Raw genomic sequence first — 20,044 nt, 5'->3', positions numbered from 1 at the left:
GGTGTCCAGCTGTTTTTGGACTACAACTCCCATAATCCCTAGCTAGCGGGACCCAGTGGTCAGGAATGATGGGAATTGTAGTCCAAAAAACAGCTGGAAGCCTAAGTTTGGGAAACCTTGCCCTAGTGCTTATCTTGCAAATTTGCCCTCATGTTCATTCATGGCAAAGGCTGTTCCCAAAAAGGACAGCAGGGGGAGGTCTGATCTCTCCATCACTTTAATGTCCACATTAAAGTGTGGAGGAAAAGGAGAAAAGTAAGAAAGATAAAGGATATCCCCAAGCCTTTCCCAACTACCACTCATGCACCCACCCACCCACCCCAACGCATGGGAGGGGTCTTGTGCATTCGCAATACCAGTAAACGGTGTGTGTATCCAATGTAAACAAGATGCTGTAGCTCCTTTGCTGATTGCTGGGCTGCTGTAATAAAAGGGAAGGGAAGGCATCAGGAGGAACAACAGATGGAGAGGGAGAGGAAGAGGCTGAAGGGTTTGAGCACCCTTTCCATCAGCCGCCTCTCTCTCTCCTGAGCAAAAGGAGAAGCGCCTGATGAGCAAGGAAGTGGGGAGCAACGGGTGCAACATATAAGCCTGGGGTGATTTTTGCAGAAGGGGGGGGGGGTGGGCCAGTGCCCTTGGTGGGGGCCAAATTTGCCAACCCCTAGGTACGCCTCTATGTGGTTGTATACAGATAGTGTAGTGCAACTTCTTCTTCTTCTTCTTTTTTTTAGAATAATACTTGGAAAGGTATCCTAACTTTTCTCAAGCAACATTTACCAGAGTAAATTTTAGCTGCTCTTTTTGCTTACTTTAGCATAAAAAAAGCGAATCCCAGTCAAAATTTATCTGGGGAAAAGCAGGATATGTTAGAGCAGGGGTAGACAACATTGTGACCTCCAGTTGCTGCTAGATTACAAGTGCAACTCTCACTATCCTGATTTTGCAGGGAGTTCAACATCTGCTTCTGTAGTATGATGAAAATCCAAGCTTTGAAATATTTATTCTGCTCAGGGTGTTTATATCAAAATATATCAGCACTCAAACAGTTCAGAGGATTTTTTAAAATTAAATACAACGAGCTGGATCCAGACTTACAGTGTAATTCTACACATGTCCACTCAGAAGTAAGTCCCATTGAGTTCAGTGGGCATTACTCTCAGGAAAGTATGAATATCAGATTGTAGCCCAAGTTAATTGAACTCGGGTGCCACTGGAATAAACAACTTGAGTATAACCACACTTACCTGGAAGTAAGCCCTACTGAATTCAATAGAATTTACCTCTGAGGAGACATGGCTAAGATTGTGCTGATAGTCATGATGATTAGAGTGCAACTGACTTCAATGCAACTAGATCCAAGCCATAGGATCTGTTTTGACAGATCATAGGTAAAGGGTTCGAAAACTTCATCCAGATGCCACTATCTTATACTTACAACTGCTGGGTTTAAACCCACAAAATACTGCATATCTAGTCATAATATATTCACTTCTGCCTCTTGAGCCAAACTAGAAAGACCTAAGAAGCATACACTACAACAGTGTTGTTGACAAAAAGTAAATTGAAATTATACTTAATGCAAAACATGTGGGCATACAGTGCCTTTTTTACTTGAATTAATAAACCTTTAAAGATTCAGCCACAAGAATATGCTCATTGAAACTGATTGACATTGAACAGAAATGCAACACTATGTGTGTCCATTAGGGGGCTAACAGGCACTACACACAGAGGCTATGTACACTGGATTATATATCTAGGTTTAGTAACATATCCATGACTTCAGTTGCCAGTCATCATACTAAAGCACTCTCCCTACCCCCCTTTTCTTTACAAGATACAACTATGGCCAAAATCTTTAAATAAGCACCTAAAACAGAACTTGCTATTTTAGAAATGTTATCAGAGGCACTTCACTGACATCACAAGAGAAATGCACATCCCCCCCCCGGGGGGGGGGGGGGGGACATGCCCAAGAAATTTCAACTTTACTGCTGTGGCTTGTATAAAGAATATTTAATTCAATAAAAATCCATAAAACTGGAAGGAAACAAAAGGAGGATGGACTGTGACCACAATAATGATTTTGAATGTATTTTTGTTTGTTTCTCATTTGTTGGTTCATTTTTACTTCGGGATGGACGTTATCTACTTCGCTGTGCCAGTTACAAATTTGACTTTGTGTATATCATATTTCAAGCTTTTGAGCTATGCTTTTGGGATGCCTTTGCTTTCACAGCTGAAGGAGACTTCAGAGTACTGGTATTTTTTATAGTTTTAAAGAGATAATGAAACTTATATTTAAGCTCCTTCCTATCCTGTATACTTTCTTTTCTTACGATTGTTTTCAGTCGATTTGTCAAGCAATAAAGTTATTGGAAATATTTGGCAATAAAGTTAATACCAGAGGCCAGGCCTTCATAGCCTGTGACCATCTTGCCAAATGCAGCCTCCCAGCCAAATATGATGGTCAGCCAGGTACTCTACAGCTCCCCTGGTTTGGTTTTGTACACAGCAAAACCAAGAGGATTATTTAAGCCCTTAGGTATCCAGCAGACATGTCTGTCATAAGTTGTGCAGGCCTTTTAAACAATATACTGAAATGAACAAGAGCAAAAAAGCTCACTAAGAACCAGAATAAACATGGTCAACAGAAACTGCATCATTTTTAATATTCTCCCTATTTCCCCCTATTTGTCAGGAGATTAATCCTGAAGCTGTTTTCAAGTAGTGTACTACTGTAGTTTACTAGGCATTCCTTTGCTAACAGTTATCTACAAGCTTATCAAATTACACTTGCCATCTAAGGAGATGGATTCATTTATTCTCCACTTTAGTATTTCTCATCCAAAACAAGAATAATCAGAAACCAAGAAGCTCAAATATCACTGTGAATTATGGAAATAGCTGTATAGCTGATTAAGTTCAATTCTATCTCTTTATTTTAATTAACTGGCCAGTGCATTTATATACTATTTGAATACCAGATCCTTGTGCTTTAGTGTTGAAAGCAATTTAGAGAAGCATGCCAAAGTCCCTCTGAATATTAATTTTTTTAAAAGCACAAAATTGCAGCTCAAGTTTCACCAATTTTGAATGGGAGATAAACAGTCCAACTTTCTCTGATCTACAGTTGTTGTCTAGGAGATAAAATGTACATGTTTCAGTCACAGATGGTGCCCTCAAACCTAGGTGGTCTACCTTAGAAATTTAAAAGGTTAGCAATTTGATGTTAACGTACAGAAACCAGGTTGAGGACTTGAAGGAAGAGACTATTTTTGCAAGTGTAGCTTTCAATTTCTGGCTGAACCCCTAATACACATGCAACGTATTGAAAAGACACGAGGCCTTTTGTCCACAAAGTTTACCACGAACTTTGCCACTTGCTTTTGAAACATGTGAGTTTCAGTCCAGCTTGAGGGTTGCTTCAAATGTGATAAAATGCATCATGAGAACCACTTTGTTGTAGCAAAGTTGCATGCAGGATAGGTGTAGATTGTTAATGTGCAAACATATGCACACATTTTGTTGATCTACACAGCTTGAATGCTATATTCATACAGAAATGCTCTCTCCTTTATACATTTTGCCATGCTTGAAGCAGCCCTGAAATAGGACTTGGGGTGACTGATGTATCAGAAGGAGTCCCTCTACATACTTTCCTTTGTATTTATCAGGACCGTGACCACCATCTCCAATGCAAATCAAAATAAGTTTGTTTTAGCCTTAAGTTTTAAATCTGATTTTGTCATTTTATTAGCCACTGCATCTAATCGTTTACTGGTTAGTTATTAACCTTGTTAGTTATTAACACAAAAAAGTTATGTATGTACCTGTAACTGGCCTGAGAGCAAGTAAGTTAAATATTTCTAGGAAGGAAAAATTACCCATAAAAGTAAGGTTTCCGGCTGAATTATCATACTCCACTATCTTCTGTTCCCATGATGCATTATTTGTTGTACTAAGATTTGTTGTTGCCAAAGTGATAGTCTGAAAACCAGAATTAGCTTAACGCCTGGCCTGTGAATGAAAGAAACACCCAGACCTACACACTGAATTTTAAATTAGAATAAATTTTCCAGTCAAATTGTCTCATTACTTTTTTTTAATGTCACTCTTTAAAGCATTATTTTAAAAAAAGTTATAGTAACTGATTAGACTTAAGCAAATTCAATAGTTATTTCTCTAGCTGCTCCTTTTACTGATTTTTTTATAGAAAAGCAATTGGCAACAATGAAAAATACATTTAACTACTAGATATTATAATGGTAATGACGCTGTTTGATTCCTGTACAAAACAGAACAAAAAAAGTGGGCCATGTTAGCTTTCTTAAACATTAACTTAATAAATGTTTGGGTGTTTTCACATATACAGTTTTATATTACACAGAAACATTTTGTTCTACCAAAAAAAATCTGTAAACAATAAAGTAGCAGACTGGCCACATGACCATTTAATAAATAAATATAGTGTTAGGTAATAGTGAAACAAACACACCTATTGCAGTGAATACCCTTGGCACAAAACTCAAATTCACACCAAGGAAAAAACAATGTGATGTTCATCTGTAGATGTATCACATCCAGCTCTCAGGCCCACTGTTCCATAGTTTTTGCAAAAATCGCACCATTTCTTTTTAAGCCTTCAAAAATTCCTTACAGAAGATCAAAGCCAGTGAGTGACTGGAGGATCAGGAGAAGTTTTGTCTCCCACAGCATTTAAATGGTTCACTCAAGTTTATGTATTTTTTGCTATACATGTGTAGATGCACAGCCATGTACAATCACAAAAACAACGTTAACAATCCTGCAGGAATTTTATGACTATTTAAAATTACAAATTTATACCTCTGAGAGCCAACAATGTGGTTGTCCGCACTCAGTGGTATTTTCAGTCATTGCCTGAAGGAGTATCAACATTCTCTTTCAATTACAGATCCTCCATTTTTTGAGCATTCGCTGCAAAGTGCATATACTCAAAATGTGTTATGCACATGCACCACATTCATGCAAGCTGACCAGCAGAAATTTAAATAATTCCCTTGCCTTACATATATGCATTTTAACAATAAATTATTTTTTTCCTGTAGTTGAATGCTGACGATGTTAGTAGACATTATTTCTAACTTACAGTATCATCAGGTAAAATAGGTTTTATGGTCATATATGGATATATATATATAAAACTGCCACTTATTTTTTAAAAAAAATGTAAAAAACAATAGAGGGTAGCTAGAGTATATGGAAACAGTGGTGGCATTACAGGGTTATAATATATTCATTCCCATAAGAGTGTATAAAAAGATCAAGGTTCACTTCTGGTTTCACCAGTTATGTAAAACAAGTCTTGCCTTCACTAGTGAGAATAGTAAGACCACTGCTTGCCAACTTCTGTTACTCTCTGCATATAGCTAGAAAGACCAGTATTGTGCCTTTTATCGTTTACTATGGTTTTGCTCTTCAAACGCCACGAGTCTAAAGCAGATATTTTGTTTCAGTGCTTCTGTGGGATGAGTGATATTTAACAACAGATGGTGTGATGTGTTCTTTGGCACCTCTGAATCTCATTAAGAAACCAATGTCCTAGCTTTCCTCCTCCTCAGGAAGTGTTCTGTTGGCACCAGAGTGCCACTGAGTGCCAGTGTCTACTAGCGCTGAAGAGTGGGATGAAACTGTACAATAGGACTAGAAAAATATACCAAGGGGCAATAATTATTTTGTTTGTGTCTACAATTGTCTTTTCTCAGATCAGTTGCACAAAGTTTGGTCCACTTCTGCAGTTAACAATCTAGTCATCTTAAGAGCTTTGGTTATAGCACAAATGTTTTGGTAGAAGTAAAGAACAATACATTCTCTTGTCTTCGTTTTCTTCAGGTGGATTTTTCATTGTCCTCTCCCGTTTTCTGAACTCGGGAATACTTTTTGCATGAAGACTTGAAACAGCTAGGGGGCCAAGATATTGGCCATGAGAAACAGCAAGGCACGGAGCCCTGTATATTCTTTTCAAAGAAATTGAATATTGGAAACCACCATGCTCGAGAGAGAAAGTTTGTCTGTGATGAGATTTTCAAGTTCTGCATTAAGAGGGGGGAGAAAAATATATTAAGATCCTGCTGAGACTGCTTTAAAAAGAGACATATTTAAACCACTGGAATAATTCTTATTTTTTCCTTAGAAAGAAAGCACTTCCATGGAGTAAAAAGCATATAAAACATAGGTATAATTCAGATAGGACAATCAGTTTCTCTCTGTCCTTCAGCTCCATATTGGTTTTCGTGCTGGAATTTTGTGATAACTGACGCCATTTGAAACAGAGGGCAGTAAAGTAAAACCAGGCAAAGTAGTATTATTTATTAACTCCTCGTATTACTCCAAGGAGCTCAGAGACATACACGTGGGATTCCTAGACTCCCATGAAGGTAATAAGGCAGCTCAAACCTGCTTAACCTCATATAGAAATTTTCTTTTGGTCATTTTTTGTGCTACTTACAGCAAATGGCTTTATTTGTTTTCCAGACTAACTATAATATTTTTGACCAGCATTCCATTCATGTAGTGAAAATGCCTCTCCACTTACAGTTAACTGGTTCACAATTAAGTAAAGGAAGTTCCAGTAATTTATAAAGGCATTCATTTAAACTGAACCAGATTTGTGATAGACTTTTTTTTTAAAGCTTCACGTGTATAGTGTAGTTAAGGTACTGGATATGATTTACCAAAACACAGTTGCAACAAATGTGTGCAGTTAGATGTTTATGGTGGGATTCCTGTGCACATTTACTTGAAATGATAACTGATTGAAAAGGCAGGTCTTACTCCTCAGTGTGGGACTGGGATGTTAGTGCCTTAAATTTAAATAAACTTCACCATGAGTAACTTTTTTTCTGGATTATACCAATATTTTCTTAGATGTTGACCCATGAGATTTCCAGGGGGGAAGTAAAAATGCCTTTAAAAAGTCCAGCATAATTCAGCAATCTCATTTTAACATAATACATTTTGTAAAGCAGTACTATATATCTCAAGTACCTAACATTAATTTAGAAGCTGGTATTCCCGTTACTCACCTTTTCATTAGCCATTGAGTGATACCACCAGAAGAGCCTTGTGGTGATATAATAAGCAATGACAACATCTATAGTATAATGTTCATGTCCTACTAGGATGCAGATTATTCCAGCAACACTCATACACCAGCAGATCAAGTGATACCACCAAAAGTGACGAGGTGAATCTGCCCAAGAAGGAAAACATGTTAAAGAGGTTTCATATGAGAATTGTATCTAGAGCAGCAAAACAGATGAATATGAATTTGAACTAATTTGTGAATGCAAATGCATGGATATGCACATGCACACACAGAGACATAAACTAAAATATTATATTTAGTTCACAGGAACAGGTTGCCATATAATTTGATCCCTTAGAGTAAATTTAACAGGAGATAAATATATGAATGCTGGCTAATCAGCTGATTTGCTCAATTTGCACTATGTTGCCGGCTGGGTTTCCATACAATACATATCTGACTCATGCTCCTAGGGGATATGGCAGAATACACAACTGCCATGCAGAAGGTCTCGGGCTTAATCCTTGGATTATTCAATTAAAAGAATTTTCCATCAAGGAAAAAACCTCTGCCTGAGACTTTGGAGAGCTACTGCCCTTGGTGTAAATAGCACTGGACTAGATGGACCAATGGCAGTCTCCTATGTTCAAGGCCAATTGTATAATCTGCACCACCAACATTGCTTTATAAAGATGGGTTAGCAATATGGGCTCCAATCTGGCACCCAAAGAGTACCACCTAGCTCAACAATGATCAGATTTACTACCTGTTCCCCATATTCTTCCAACTTGCTGCAAGCCTCCTGTCACTCGTCCTTGCTATCTGACACTATGAGGAAGGAACATACTGGCAGGTAATGGAAGGAGTGTTACAGAACCATCACTACCATAACCCTTCATACAAAACTTACATTTAAGAGCTCTTAAAATTGTGCTGCAACAATCTGACATCCATAAAAGCATACGAGTAAAAAAGAAAATTAATCTATTCATTCAAAGGGGTAAATGGTTCCCACCACCATAATACTATCTTTCTTTTTCAATCCATGGCCACTTTTTACATGGCAGCACACTAATCATAATTATATTTGAGGAAGGAAAGAAGATAGTGAAATTAGATCAGAGAATCATTCATTTCCTTTGTGTTTTTTGAAGAATAACAGCACCAGTACCTATTTCAAATAAATTCAATCCAATTTATGTAATTAACTAAAAATACAAACAAACCAGTGCACTACTGCATTTTATTGCTCATTCCAAAAATAAATGTCAAAATGGAGGGAAGGAAGCTTGTACAGCCATCTCTGGCCAGGGAGTTAAATATATTGATAAACAGGGATGAGAACACAGGAAGCATCTTTCAGATTGGCAAAATGCCTGTTCAGAAAGATCAGTGGAGCATATTGCACTCAGCTTCAGAATAATGGAGCAGTATTTGCTCTTGCTTCAAACAGCATCCCCCCACCCCCATAATCATACAGGAACAAGAAATTAGTAGATAATATCCTGATGTACAGTCCACACCACTTATTTATAAAACCCTGCCAGCAGTATTCCAGGGTTCACAGGACAATCTAGTGAAGAAGAATGGCTGTAATAGCCCCATGTCAGTAATAATTTCCTTCCGTTCCTTTCCGTTCCTTTCCTTTCCTTTTCCTTTTTCTGCAAAGGGCATATGCTAAATGCTAGATAGGTAAACTAAACAACAGCATTAAATGGGATGATTAAACATGACCACAGTACATCTGTGACAACATCCTCACATAAAATAGTGCATGAAACGGCTATTTACCAACTACTCATGGAACATTATGTCCACATAATGTTCTCCCACCTCCACTAATGTATTAAAATGTAATATGTATATTACATTACCAGAAACTGTCACATATTCAGGCTTCACAGAACCTACATAGGTATATTCATGTTAATAGGAACATGCATATGCCAATGAAAGGCATGTTTTCCAGTTTATATGGAACTCAGTTTTTGACATGCTTGTTCTTTGTAGCACCAGCCTTCTAACAACCAAAATACAGTACTCATGTGTAAGTCTTCTAGAACTACAAACTGGTGTAGTGAAGTGGGTAGAGTTTTGGACAATGACTAGGAAGACCCATCATTGGTTGACATTGGACCAGGAACTCTCTATCAGCCTACTTGACCCCATAAGGTTGTTATGAGGATGAAGTGCACAAGGGACCTTCTCTGCAACCCCACGTTCTCTGAAGGAAGTGTGGCATAAACATGTAAATAAATAAGGGAATATTTATTTTATGAGACCTCGTGGCAAAAAGAAACAACAAGGAAGACAATGCCAAAGAGAAAGGTAAGCAATTATTTCTGTCCTACACCAATTTATAGTAACTGAATTAGGCTTGGGAACAAAAACATCTTTTCTTTTTTCTAACTGAAGAACAGTTTGCAACAAGCCATCCAAATTAGATAGCTGTGTTTAAAAAACAACCAAAAACTAAGACCATGAGGCCTAGTTTGCACATTAGGATTGCCACACTAAGACCACCTAAAACCATACGAAACATTTAGGAAAATAAGAAAGGCTTTAGGTGTGGAGCAGTTCATCAAGTGAACTGAGTAACAGACAGGAATTCAATGTAGTGCAAAGAAGATTGCTCTTAGCGCAAGCACTGCTGCTTGCATGGTTTATCAATTTGCTCTTTCCTCCACCCACATTCTGTTCTAGGAGTTCTCTTCCCTTACCCAAGGCAACTTCAGGGGACACCTGGGGGGAAGAAGAGGGGAAACCCCAGTTGTGGCCAGTGGAAGTCCTTGCCTGTGGTTTCCTGGTGGCACTCATTAATTCAATCCTGCCCATATTTTCCACTTAAGTACAAACTTTTCCTTGGGATAATTACATTCCCACAGAAAAACCTGGTAAGCTGCTTCACATGACTGATCTACCATGTAAGAGTCACCAAATGGAGCAATTTTTAAAGTATTTCATGCACTGGCCAAAACGTCAGAACTGGCCCAGACTTTCTGCTATTTTCAATCCAAAATCAGAAGCATTTGGTTAGATTGGTGCACATACAGAATACTGAAACTAGTATAAAAATCAGTGGAGTAGTGTTGCTAAGCATTTATGAAAATTTAAAAAAATTGAAAAATTGAAACTTACATTCCTTGATAAATAGGTAAGTGAGTGTTAGCACTACAGTGTGACCACTGAACAGGAAATCTCCGCATAAGATGTGTGAGCCTGTTATAGATAGTCCACCGCCGGAAATTAGTTGCAGGATCCGCTGAACCTTGGCTTGAGAATTTCCATTTAGCTAGTTTGTCATAGGGAGAACAAAATAAGAAGAAACACAAGCTGAAGGAGACTGGAAGTGTTTGGTTGGATAAAGAACTCCAAGCCAACTGATTTGTAAAATAAATATAATTTGCATTTACTAGGTTTACCTTTGGAGCACACTGAAAATGCATTCCAGGCACAGGGAGAGTGGTGACATACATAGTAATGCAGCGGTAAAGGTATAAAGTTCCTATTATAAAGAAGAACCTTCGTCCCACTATTGATCTGAAAAATAATATTAAAGAGAGATTGTTCATGTAGTTATGCTATAAGTACAACTCCATAAAAAGACTATGCCTGCAAAATTCAACATATCTTTCCCACTCTTAATCTGTACTCCATAGCATAGGATAATGAGTACAACAGGAAAACTGTTACAGCCACATTCTTATTTATTCATTTATAAAAAATACTTTTCTACTGCAATGTCAAAAAATATCAAAGTGGTTTGCAACAATTATATATACATACACAATAAAAACCAAGCAAAAATTTAAAATCACAAACAAGCTAACTATTGCAGAATATGTTTTCTTAATTGTCCACATAAACCTACCACCATAGAAAAGTTTTCAGCAGATGTTTAAAGGTTAAAATTGAAATTTCCTGCTGAATCTCTATTGGAAGAATGTTCCACAGGACTAAGCCAATGACACCATAAATTTTATAGTAAAGTTTTGGATTTTTCAAGATTTGCAGCATTTGACTGCAATATGTCTATCTTATGGGCCAATATGCTCCAAAAAGAGCAATTCATACTTGTGGAACTACTAAGACATGCACTTCTCTATTATTTGACCACCCAAGTGTATCTTATGGGATCTGTTATCATTGTCGTATATCACTTTTAAGGTTAGATTCTAGGAAGGTGGCATATACATATTTTTGAGTAAAACAGCTGATGTAGAGCAGTAACAATTCCTGCAAGACTTGATTGCTTATTTCCCATACAACCAACTCTGGGAAGCTGCATAATTCATCATGTTACTAGCTGCTTCCTGTATGTGGCTGTGACCATAGAACTACTCTCTGCAAGAAGGGTTTGGCACTGATGAACTGAAATATAGATAGTAGCACATATTAAATATTTGTTGTGCTAGTTTTCTTTTAGGTGAATTGAACAATTCTACATGTGCGATCTCAGAAGTATGTCCCATTGAGTTGAACAGGAATTAATCCCAGATAAATTGCTATAGGACTGCATCTTAAATCATATTCAGATTAAATATAAATATGTTGCATCTTTGTTACAAATCCATTTGTTTTAAACATAATTATATAAAGAAGGAAAAACTGATAATCCAAAATGTTAGGCAACACCACTTACCATTTCTATAATAGCATTATTGCAGACTTGCATGTATCTTTTTTCTAGTATCTCAGTCCTTTCTTTTGCAAGTCCTCATGATTAATAAGTAAATTTTGATTAATAGGTAAAACTCTGAATTCTCTCCGGGACGGCCAAACTAGATGTGTCCTTAATATGTGTAATGTTCACTACATATCAGTTTTTCCTAAGCTACCTGCATGGTTGAGGAAGCTCAGTTCTCACTGTAAAGGAATCACTCCCCCATTGAGACTGGAATGGAAGTCCCCTCATACAGTTTTTTTCTAAAATCCCAGCCATGCCATAAAACAGATTTCTATTCTGATCCCTGTAGGTAAGTGATTAATTAGTTAAAGACAGACAAGTTACATAACTGCCTATGTCTTTAATTGACATCTAGTTTGGTCTTTAATAATAAGAAGAAAAGAAGCTGTGCAACTTACTTGTATCTGAGAAACAGCCACTGGATTGTCCATAATCCAAACAGTATAATTCCATTTATTTCTGATACAGAAAAAGCCCATTCTACACGATCAATATAATCAAAAAACTTATCTGGCAATGGAGGACTGAGCTCCTTGGGAGGCACCCTCTCATGTACCGCTGTGATAATGACAGTCGTTAGAATTAAGTTGAAGACAGCATACACAAAGGCAATGCCTGTTTTCCACCATTCTAAAGGAAGTTTGTTTCTAGATTCAGCGGGCATAGAAATCTGTATATAGTCTGGATACTTCTTAGAGCCTTTCCGCAAACCATTGGATAAACCCTTTGGTTTGCTGCTGCTGTTCTTGTTCTCCTCATTGACAGTGAGTGTGGGTCGAGCATAACCATTTGCAGTTTCATTGTTCTGGACTTCCATGTGCTCTTCAAGCTTTGCTGTCTCTATGGTATCCATCCTAACACGTGCAGCAAAATTAACAAATTCTTGTCTGATTTCTAATATTATCTTCTGCTTCTTTTAAAGTCTGCTTCCCGTAATTCCAGCCAATCTTGGTCCTTTAACAAAGCATGTCGAAACCGGGGATTCCAATTTAACTTTCAGTTAAGGAAAGAGTCTCACAAGCTTTTCTTCCAGGGACCATCAATACATTCTCTGCAATTAAAGTTGACAAAGATGTAAAATTTGCAAAAATCGTCACAGTTACCTCTGCATGTATGTTGGACAGTACAGGTGGCGGCCATTTCTAATGTCCAGTACAGCTTTCCTGGGTTTTCCTGGATGGCTGGACATTAGATTTGAGCTCTTAATAGTTGCTTTCAGTACCTAGCAATTCTAAATTGAAGTTGCTGGGCATCAAGCTTGTCCAGAAGTCACAACTTCAATACGATAAGGTCCTTCCTTTTTATCAGAGTTCTACAAGCTTGTGATTTATTATGTAGAATGCAGCCTGCCAGTAACCTTACAACAACCACACACAAAATTTATTATCCAATCACAGGTAAACACATATCTAAAACATAGACCCATTTGAGCGCTAGGGGGCAGTTAGATAGTTGGTAGGCTGCATTTGACTTCATAGTTGTGCCAAACTACTATAATTTCATAAATATGGGAATAAGTTGTGGCTATTCAGCAATGCCAGATAGTTACACTGTGTACACTCCTTTTGATTCTCTTTACTACTTCAATTTTCCAGTCTGAGCCCTGTCCCTGGGGCATGGAGGAGAAGATGCCTTTTGGTACGTGAAAGTCTAATCCACTGGTTCAAGGCATCTCCATGTGCTGCAAGTCACTTAATTCATGAGTAATATCAGATACAGATAGGGAAGATAAGTTTGATGGGGCAGATAAGACTTCAGCTTTTAAAGTATGCCCATTTACAAAGGGGAACAGAATGTCCTTAAGAATGAGGAAAATACATTTCTGTCCCTATGTCTTATTCTGCTCTTAAATGTCCAACTATTTCCCTTTTAACATGCTTGCCCTTAGATACAGCTGCAAAGTTCTTTTTGATCTTTGCTTTCTCTCTCCTATCCATTATACAAGCCAAGCCTGACACTATCCTTTTGATCTCTAGAAGCAGCACCAAATAATCTGTAGCCATTAGAAACCAAGTAATTTGTATGCTCCAAACACTGAAAGCAGTTGGGTCAAGATCACCAGGAACAATACACAACCAAGTAAGCAGTCAAAGGAATGAGTCCTGAACATTCTAGTCACTGAAGTTTATTTGTTCTGGCTCACCTTTGTTTTCACAACAGTGTAAACAAAAGAATCAGTCAATACAATATCACTCCTTTAGAAATAATGCAGTCAGTACAGTAACTGTAAATCCAAATGAAGTTAAAAATAAAATGAAAATGAAAATCATTCAAAATACAAAGTGCAAGTTTGAATGAACAAACAGGCAGACATTGGCTCCTAATGTTCTAAAACCTTAACGTATGATGACTATATTTTTATGGACAGTAAGCAAAATCTAAGTTTTCTATTTACGTGGTGCTGTAAACTATGGTTAGACTAGCATTGGTTGGTCAAGTCATTGCCACAAGAGAGGCTGAAGTGTGCTTTGAAAGTTAAGGCAATATATTAGATATAATTTTATGCCCTTCGGAACCAAAAGATATTGTGGAACATTTTCCTATGGTCAGTATTAAGGGCAACAAAGGAATATCATGGGAAGGAGGGGAATGCAAGAATTTGTTGAGGCAGGTCACACTATAGCCAACAGACATGGGAGAGTCCTAGAAATATCAGCTGATACCTAGGTTCAAACTGAGTAATAGTTGAGCATTGGGGAAATCCCTTGTTTCGGACGGAGGGGAGGTTGTAGTCCTCGCCTGCCCCTCCAAACGCTGGGGTATCCCGGTAAAGGGATCGGGGGGAGTGGCCATGTCCACCCTATTTCATGGGAACACCCTATTTGATGTAAGTCTTAGGAACCCCCACCTGGATTGACCACACGTCGCTTCCAGTGGGCGGGCCAGAAGTATTTAGATTGCCCCATGCCCAAGCCAAACCTCTTTCATCTGTATTCAGTAAAGTTGTGGCCTGTTTTTACCCAAAACCCAGTCTTATTGGTCTCTTATTTATATGGGTTGGGGTATAGGAAGTCCGATGCCTTGTTCTGCAACAGGATCAAGTATTACAGACTACCCTGAACTAGCAAGGAGGATGCCTACACATTGTTTTAGGAAATGGGTTTAGAAAATACATACATATGTCTTTGAATCCAAGAATTAAGCGTGCCTTCAATTTTAACCCAGAAAAAAGAGAGAACGATAAACTAATTATTAGGTGTTTGAGAAATACTGCTTTAGATTGCAATAATTTGTGTGAAATATGTTTGCCTTCCAAGTAGCAGCTTAATCACCTCCCCCCGGCACCTCATCTGAAAGAAACAAGTATGTTCATGTGTATAACCTGTAAGCTTGGGAAAGAGTGATACAGGATACCAAGTCCACATAAAAGATGTGAATTGGGAGAAAGTCTACTATATTGATTGTGCATTATTATTTATTTAAAGAAAACTGGCTCCTGCTTCTCCTTCCAGAATTCAAGTTTATTAGAACTGCTCCTTGTCACTGGCTCTCCCTGCTCACTAAACCCTGTTGCCCCTTCAGCAAACTCCGCTGCCTTATGAGATATCTTTGGGAGGGGAAAAAACTAAAAACCCTACACAAATGCGGAGCTGAGTCCCTAAAACGGTAGGAACTAGTGTGTCTCTGCACTCCTTTCTTGCCTCACCTTTTCTTCTTCCTCCGACAGCAAACAAAACAAAACAAAACAAAATTAAAAATCAAAATCAAACACAACAGAATTTCCCATGACATTGGAATGAGGAAACTGATGTCAGGGCTCCATACAAACCAGAATATCAAAGCAAGCAATGCCTACTATTAAAACTAAAATTCAGTTCAGTTTAAGCTGTTTTCAAAATGAGAAGATAAACTTCACTGCTTCAGTACATGAACATATACCGAAAGGAGATAATTTTATGTCCAGTAGTGCTTCTCTTTGGATATCTTATCCCTATTGTTGTGATATTTAATAATGCATTCTACATCCTTCATAACTCTGCAGCACAACCTGCGGTTTTCCCAATATCATAGCTTAAAGTCATCATTAATTGGATTTGTTACATCCTTGTGTTGTACTGTACAAAATGATTTTACCAGGTTTTTTATATCCACTGGCTAGTGTACAAAACTGGCAATGTCTTTTAAGATACTCAGTCATAAAGAACCAGAATACAATTGCATTATGTTTTTGCTTTGGCCATAGGCTATTTCAGGCCAAAAGGCTGATCTCCAACTATAGCTTTCAAGACACAGGAAAGAACCATCAAATCAAGGCAGACAGCAAGCTTTTCTCAAATCAAGCACTTTACTTTGCAATATCATTTATAAACATTAGGCATAAAGCTCATTAGACAAATGATTGTTTCTTTTAGGAGCAAGAGCAAAACACAGTGACCCATTATCACCATAGATTCAAGCACTGCATTATAAACACAATACATTATAAACAAAGCATGTTGAGGATGAAGGATGAAGCAAGTTGAGATGTAGAGTCAACTCTTAGCTTGTGCACTGGAATAGAGAAGATGTCAGAGTTCAGGGTGGGGATAAACTCAATAATTATCATACTTGGTAAAAATAACTGTCCATCTGGGTTGGACTAGATCAGTGGTTCCCAACCTTTTTTTGGCCATGCCCCACCTAAGCATCTCTAAAATCCTGATGCCCCCTGCCCAATGATATATAATTCTTATTATTCAAAAGTGAACTCCTATTCACGTGGAGGAAGCCTAAAAGGCCATTAACCTGGTCTAAACAAGCTCAATTTGCCCTCCTGTGGCGCATGTGCCCCATGTTGAGAACCATGGGACTAGACCCTTGTGGTACTTTCCAAATTATGGAATTCTGTGATTCTATGATAAAGTATTCTCCAAAACCATTTGGGGCCCCAAGTGGATTGGAATTATTGGATAATCCCCATATCAGGTAAACCTGAATTTACAGAGACTGGTGTTGTTTGAGGGTAATGTGATGTGGACTATGCAAATTAAATGGGAATGCAAACAGCTGCAAACACACAGTAAAGTTTGATGTGGACAAGCCCAAAGTTTAGTCATAGGCATTAAAAGAGAGAGAGTGAGTAATATGTACTTTCCTTTACCCAGCTAAAAAGTGTGAGTCAACAGTCAGCAAAAGGAAAAGTGTAATTAGTCACATGCCCCACCAAGAAGAAGTGGCTCAGCTATATTTAGGATGTGTCATTTATATTTATTATCACCATGAGAGGTTGTCAAGTGACATAGGAATCTGGAATATTTGTGTATTAATTATATAAGAGTTGGTACCTAACTGTAATTTGTTCCTAAATGAGGCAAGATGTTACCACAGAATACACAGCGACTAAAACATGGAGATAAAGAAATACAGTTACATTTTAAGTTAAGAAGCTTTACTATAGTTTTACTGTAGTCTCTCTTTCCATTTCTTGAAAATATAGACTCCTTGTCCATAGTGAAAAGTTTTAGCATTGGTACATAAATATAAAGGGATGGTAAGAACAACTATAGTAGTTAAAAATTAAATCCAAAAATACCTAGATTACTCTTGCCATTCCTGACACATGATTTATTATTTTGTGTGACAGGAAGTAGCTACACACACTATGCTGATGTGTGACTCAAACGTTTTGGCTCCCGAACACCACAAACCCAGAAGTGTTCCGGTTTGCGAACCTTTTTTGGAAGCCGAATGTCTGACACGGCTTCCGCAGCTTCCGATTTGAGTGCAGGAAGCTTCTGAAGCCAATCGAAAGTCGCACCTTGGTTTTTGAACGTCAAACAGACATCTGGCATGGATTCTGTTTGAGAACCAAAGTATGACTGTATTTTTATTTAACCATTTCCTAAAATTTAAACAAAACTTGATTGTAATTTAGCACTCTTTATTCAAGAAACGAGTTATTTCCTGCAAAAATCTAAATCCCTTATCTTTCTCTGAAAAAAACACTTATGGAGGACAAAATTCGATTTAAGATGACCTTTGTCCATTTGGTACCAGACTTACAGGATGAGATATGAAGTGGTCCATCTTTCCTTATACTATTAAAGTCAAACACAACAGCTACAATTGTTGGCTGGCTGGCTCTTGAGCTACAACAGAAACTAATGCCCCTGTGAAAGGCAAAGCAATGTTGTTCTTATGAACACTATGGAAAAAGGAATATACATTTCCTCTCATATAGTATCTCTACAAGGAAGAGGAAATGACGTTGGTTACCTCCCTCCACATTTGGAGTTTGAGTTCACACATGCAGCTTGTTTTTGGTTTAAGTTAAAAGAAAGAAAAAAACACTGCTAGTCACCTTATCCATAGTAAGACTCTGCCACCGAGTAAAGGGAATCATGCTCTACTGCCAGTACACCCTATTTATTTTGTTTGATTAAATTTGAGGAGGGGGTAGTGATAAAATGATTGATTAATAGGCAGTAATTGAAGGAAATTTTATTTTGGAGCAGAACCTGGATCATCTGGGTGGTAAATTAAGGATGAACCAATGCTGGTGATCTGGGGAGCATATAAATTGAATAATATGCTGGGGATGATTTGGATGGGAAAATAATTGGGTTTCTTAGGTAAAATTTAAATGTTAGTAATTATCTCTAGCATTTGCACACAAACGAGCATATGCAACTCTGTGTCCTCAGCTTGGTTGTGTCTCTCCTTTTTGCTGATGCATAACTGGTCACCCTGCAGGTATGCCCTTTACCTACACTCTGGACCTTTTTTCTTAACTTGTTTGTTGCAATATTATGTCTATATTCAAAGCTGCTACACTTCCTGTATTCATGCATGCCTGGCGCTAGGAGACCAACTGAAGTGTAAAGTAAGGCACAGGCACTAGTTAGAAAACATAACTCTCTTCTGCATTAAGAGGTCACTGTTGATACTACTGCAAGTATAAGAGACAAATGTGAAACATAACTCAGTTAAGACTGGTTGCTATCTGGCTCCTCCTTTCCCACAAATGTCTCATGGGTCATTCCACTTGGTCATGATTCATAACAGCAACTATGCAACATTACATAACCAATTTTAGGTATCAATTCTATTTTCCCCTTTCCATCCCCACCCATTTCTTTTTGCACTGCATTTGTTAGGCGGTATAGCTGTACTGAAGCTGCCTTCAGTGCACTGGCAGATAAGTAATATATAAATGCAATAAATAAACAAACCAGTTGAGGCATGAAATATTCATCAACTTTAAAAAGCAACAACAACTAAAGAGCAACTAGTTTTAGCACTGCAAAAACTGCCAGCACAGACATTTCCCACATTTATATAAAGTATTTTCCCCTTATCTTTCTACCCAAGATGATCTCCATGGCGAAGATGTCACTAAAGGCCAGGAAAGTTTAAACCTCTGATGAGTTTCAGGTTGTGAGTTTGCTAGTGTAACATTGGTGGCACTTGTTCCTGTGTGCACTTGCCTTATACCCAGAAAATGTATTGCTTTTATCTTTTTTAAGTAGAAAGTGGGGGGGGGGGAGCAGAAAAATCACAATTTGATAATGCATAGCACATGCTTCTTAACACCTCTAGCAGGCCAGTACCCACAGTCAAATACTGGCACTTTGCAACAGTCAAGTTATGTAGCCACAGCAATGACCACAGAAGCTAGGAGGAGTGCAGAGAGAAGAAATGTCATGATGCATCTGCATTAGCAAAACCAGAAGCCTTCATCTGCCCCAGCTGCAATAAAACATGTCTCTCGTGTACTGGTCTCTACTCCCACAGCAAGCGATGTAACTCTCCAATGGTTCGCCTTTACCCTTGATGAGACACTCTTCCATAGTCTCTTGAGACAGACAGATGCCAACAACAACAAAAAGGTGAGCAGTCAAGATAAGATGTTCTTTGCCACTGAGATCATACCAAATATTTCTGCCATCATATAATCAAAGAGGAATGTAATTCCTTTGGGGTGAGGAGAAAGAAGAAAAGAAACTAAGTATACTTATTAAAAGAGGATTCAGCAGGCTGCACAGCAGAATTTCGGCAGATCTATGTGGCCCAATCACTGTAGGCTATGCATTAAGTTGGGAATCAGTAAACATACATAGAAGTTTAAAGAAAGTCCAAGAAGCTTAAAAGGGAAAAACATCCTACTTTTCCTTCTGACCTGACTATATAAGATGTTCTTTGATCCAAATCCTAGGTACAATACAATGTCCCAAGTGACACTTTGAAATGCCATCATAACTAGTTCATGCTCAACAGTTTTACATAATGGCTGAGCTGTACAAGTACTCAGAAAGATTCTGAGGCAACTCAGAGCAAAGTTGGAACTGTTTATGATGTAATCGTAATTC

At 38.0% G+C, this 20,044-nt stretch overlaps 1 protein-coding gene across 5 annotated transcripts in view; it reads right to left on the bottom strand.

Annotated features, from left to right (window-relative positions):
* Positions 1 to 1,557: 1,557 nt before the first annotated feature.
* SGMS2 (sphingomyelin synthase 2) overlaps positions 1,558 to 20,044 on the bottom strand; it is a 30,234-nt gene continuing 11,747 nt past the window's right edge. For 4 of the 5 annotated variants that reach the window (XM_079990294.1, XM_079990291.1, XM_079990293.1 and 1 more), the window contains 5 exons: positions 12,155 to 12,807; positions 10,492 to 10,609; positions 10,208 to 10,361; positions 7,068 to 7,234; positions 1,558 to 6,074 (listed from right to left, as the gene is read on the bottom strand). In XM_079990294.1, coding sequence (XP_079846420.1) covers positions 5,871 to 6,074; positions 7,068 to 7,234; positions 10,208 to 10,361; positions 10,492 to 10,609; positions 12,155 to 12,609 — 1,098 coding nt within the window. In that variant the 5' untranslated portion in view covers positions 12,610 to 12,807 and the 3' untranslated portion in view covers positions 1,558 to 5,870. Of the gene's footprint in view, positions 6,075 to 7,067; positions 7,235 to 10,207; positions 10,362 to 10,491; positions 10,610 to 12,154; positions 12,808 to 19,854; positions 19,970 to 20,044 lie in introns of those variants that run through there. The other variant, XM_079990292.1, reaches the window with a different exon arrangement.

This window comes from Podarcis cretensis (assembly GCF_951804945.1).
Source record: "Podarcis cretensis genome assembly, chromosome: 9".
Taxonomy (NCBI): domain Eukaryota; kingdom Metazoa; phylum Chordata; class Lepidosauria; order Squamata; family Lacertidae; genus Podarcis; species Podarcis cretensis.
This window is presented reverse-complemented; position numbering and strand designations above follow the sequence as displayed.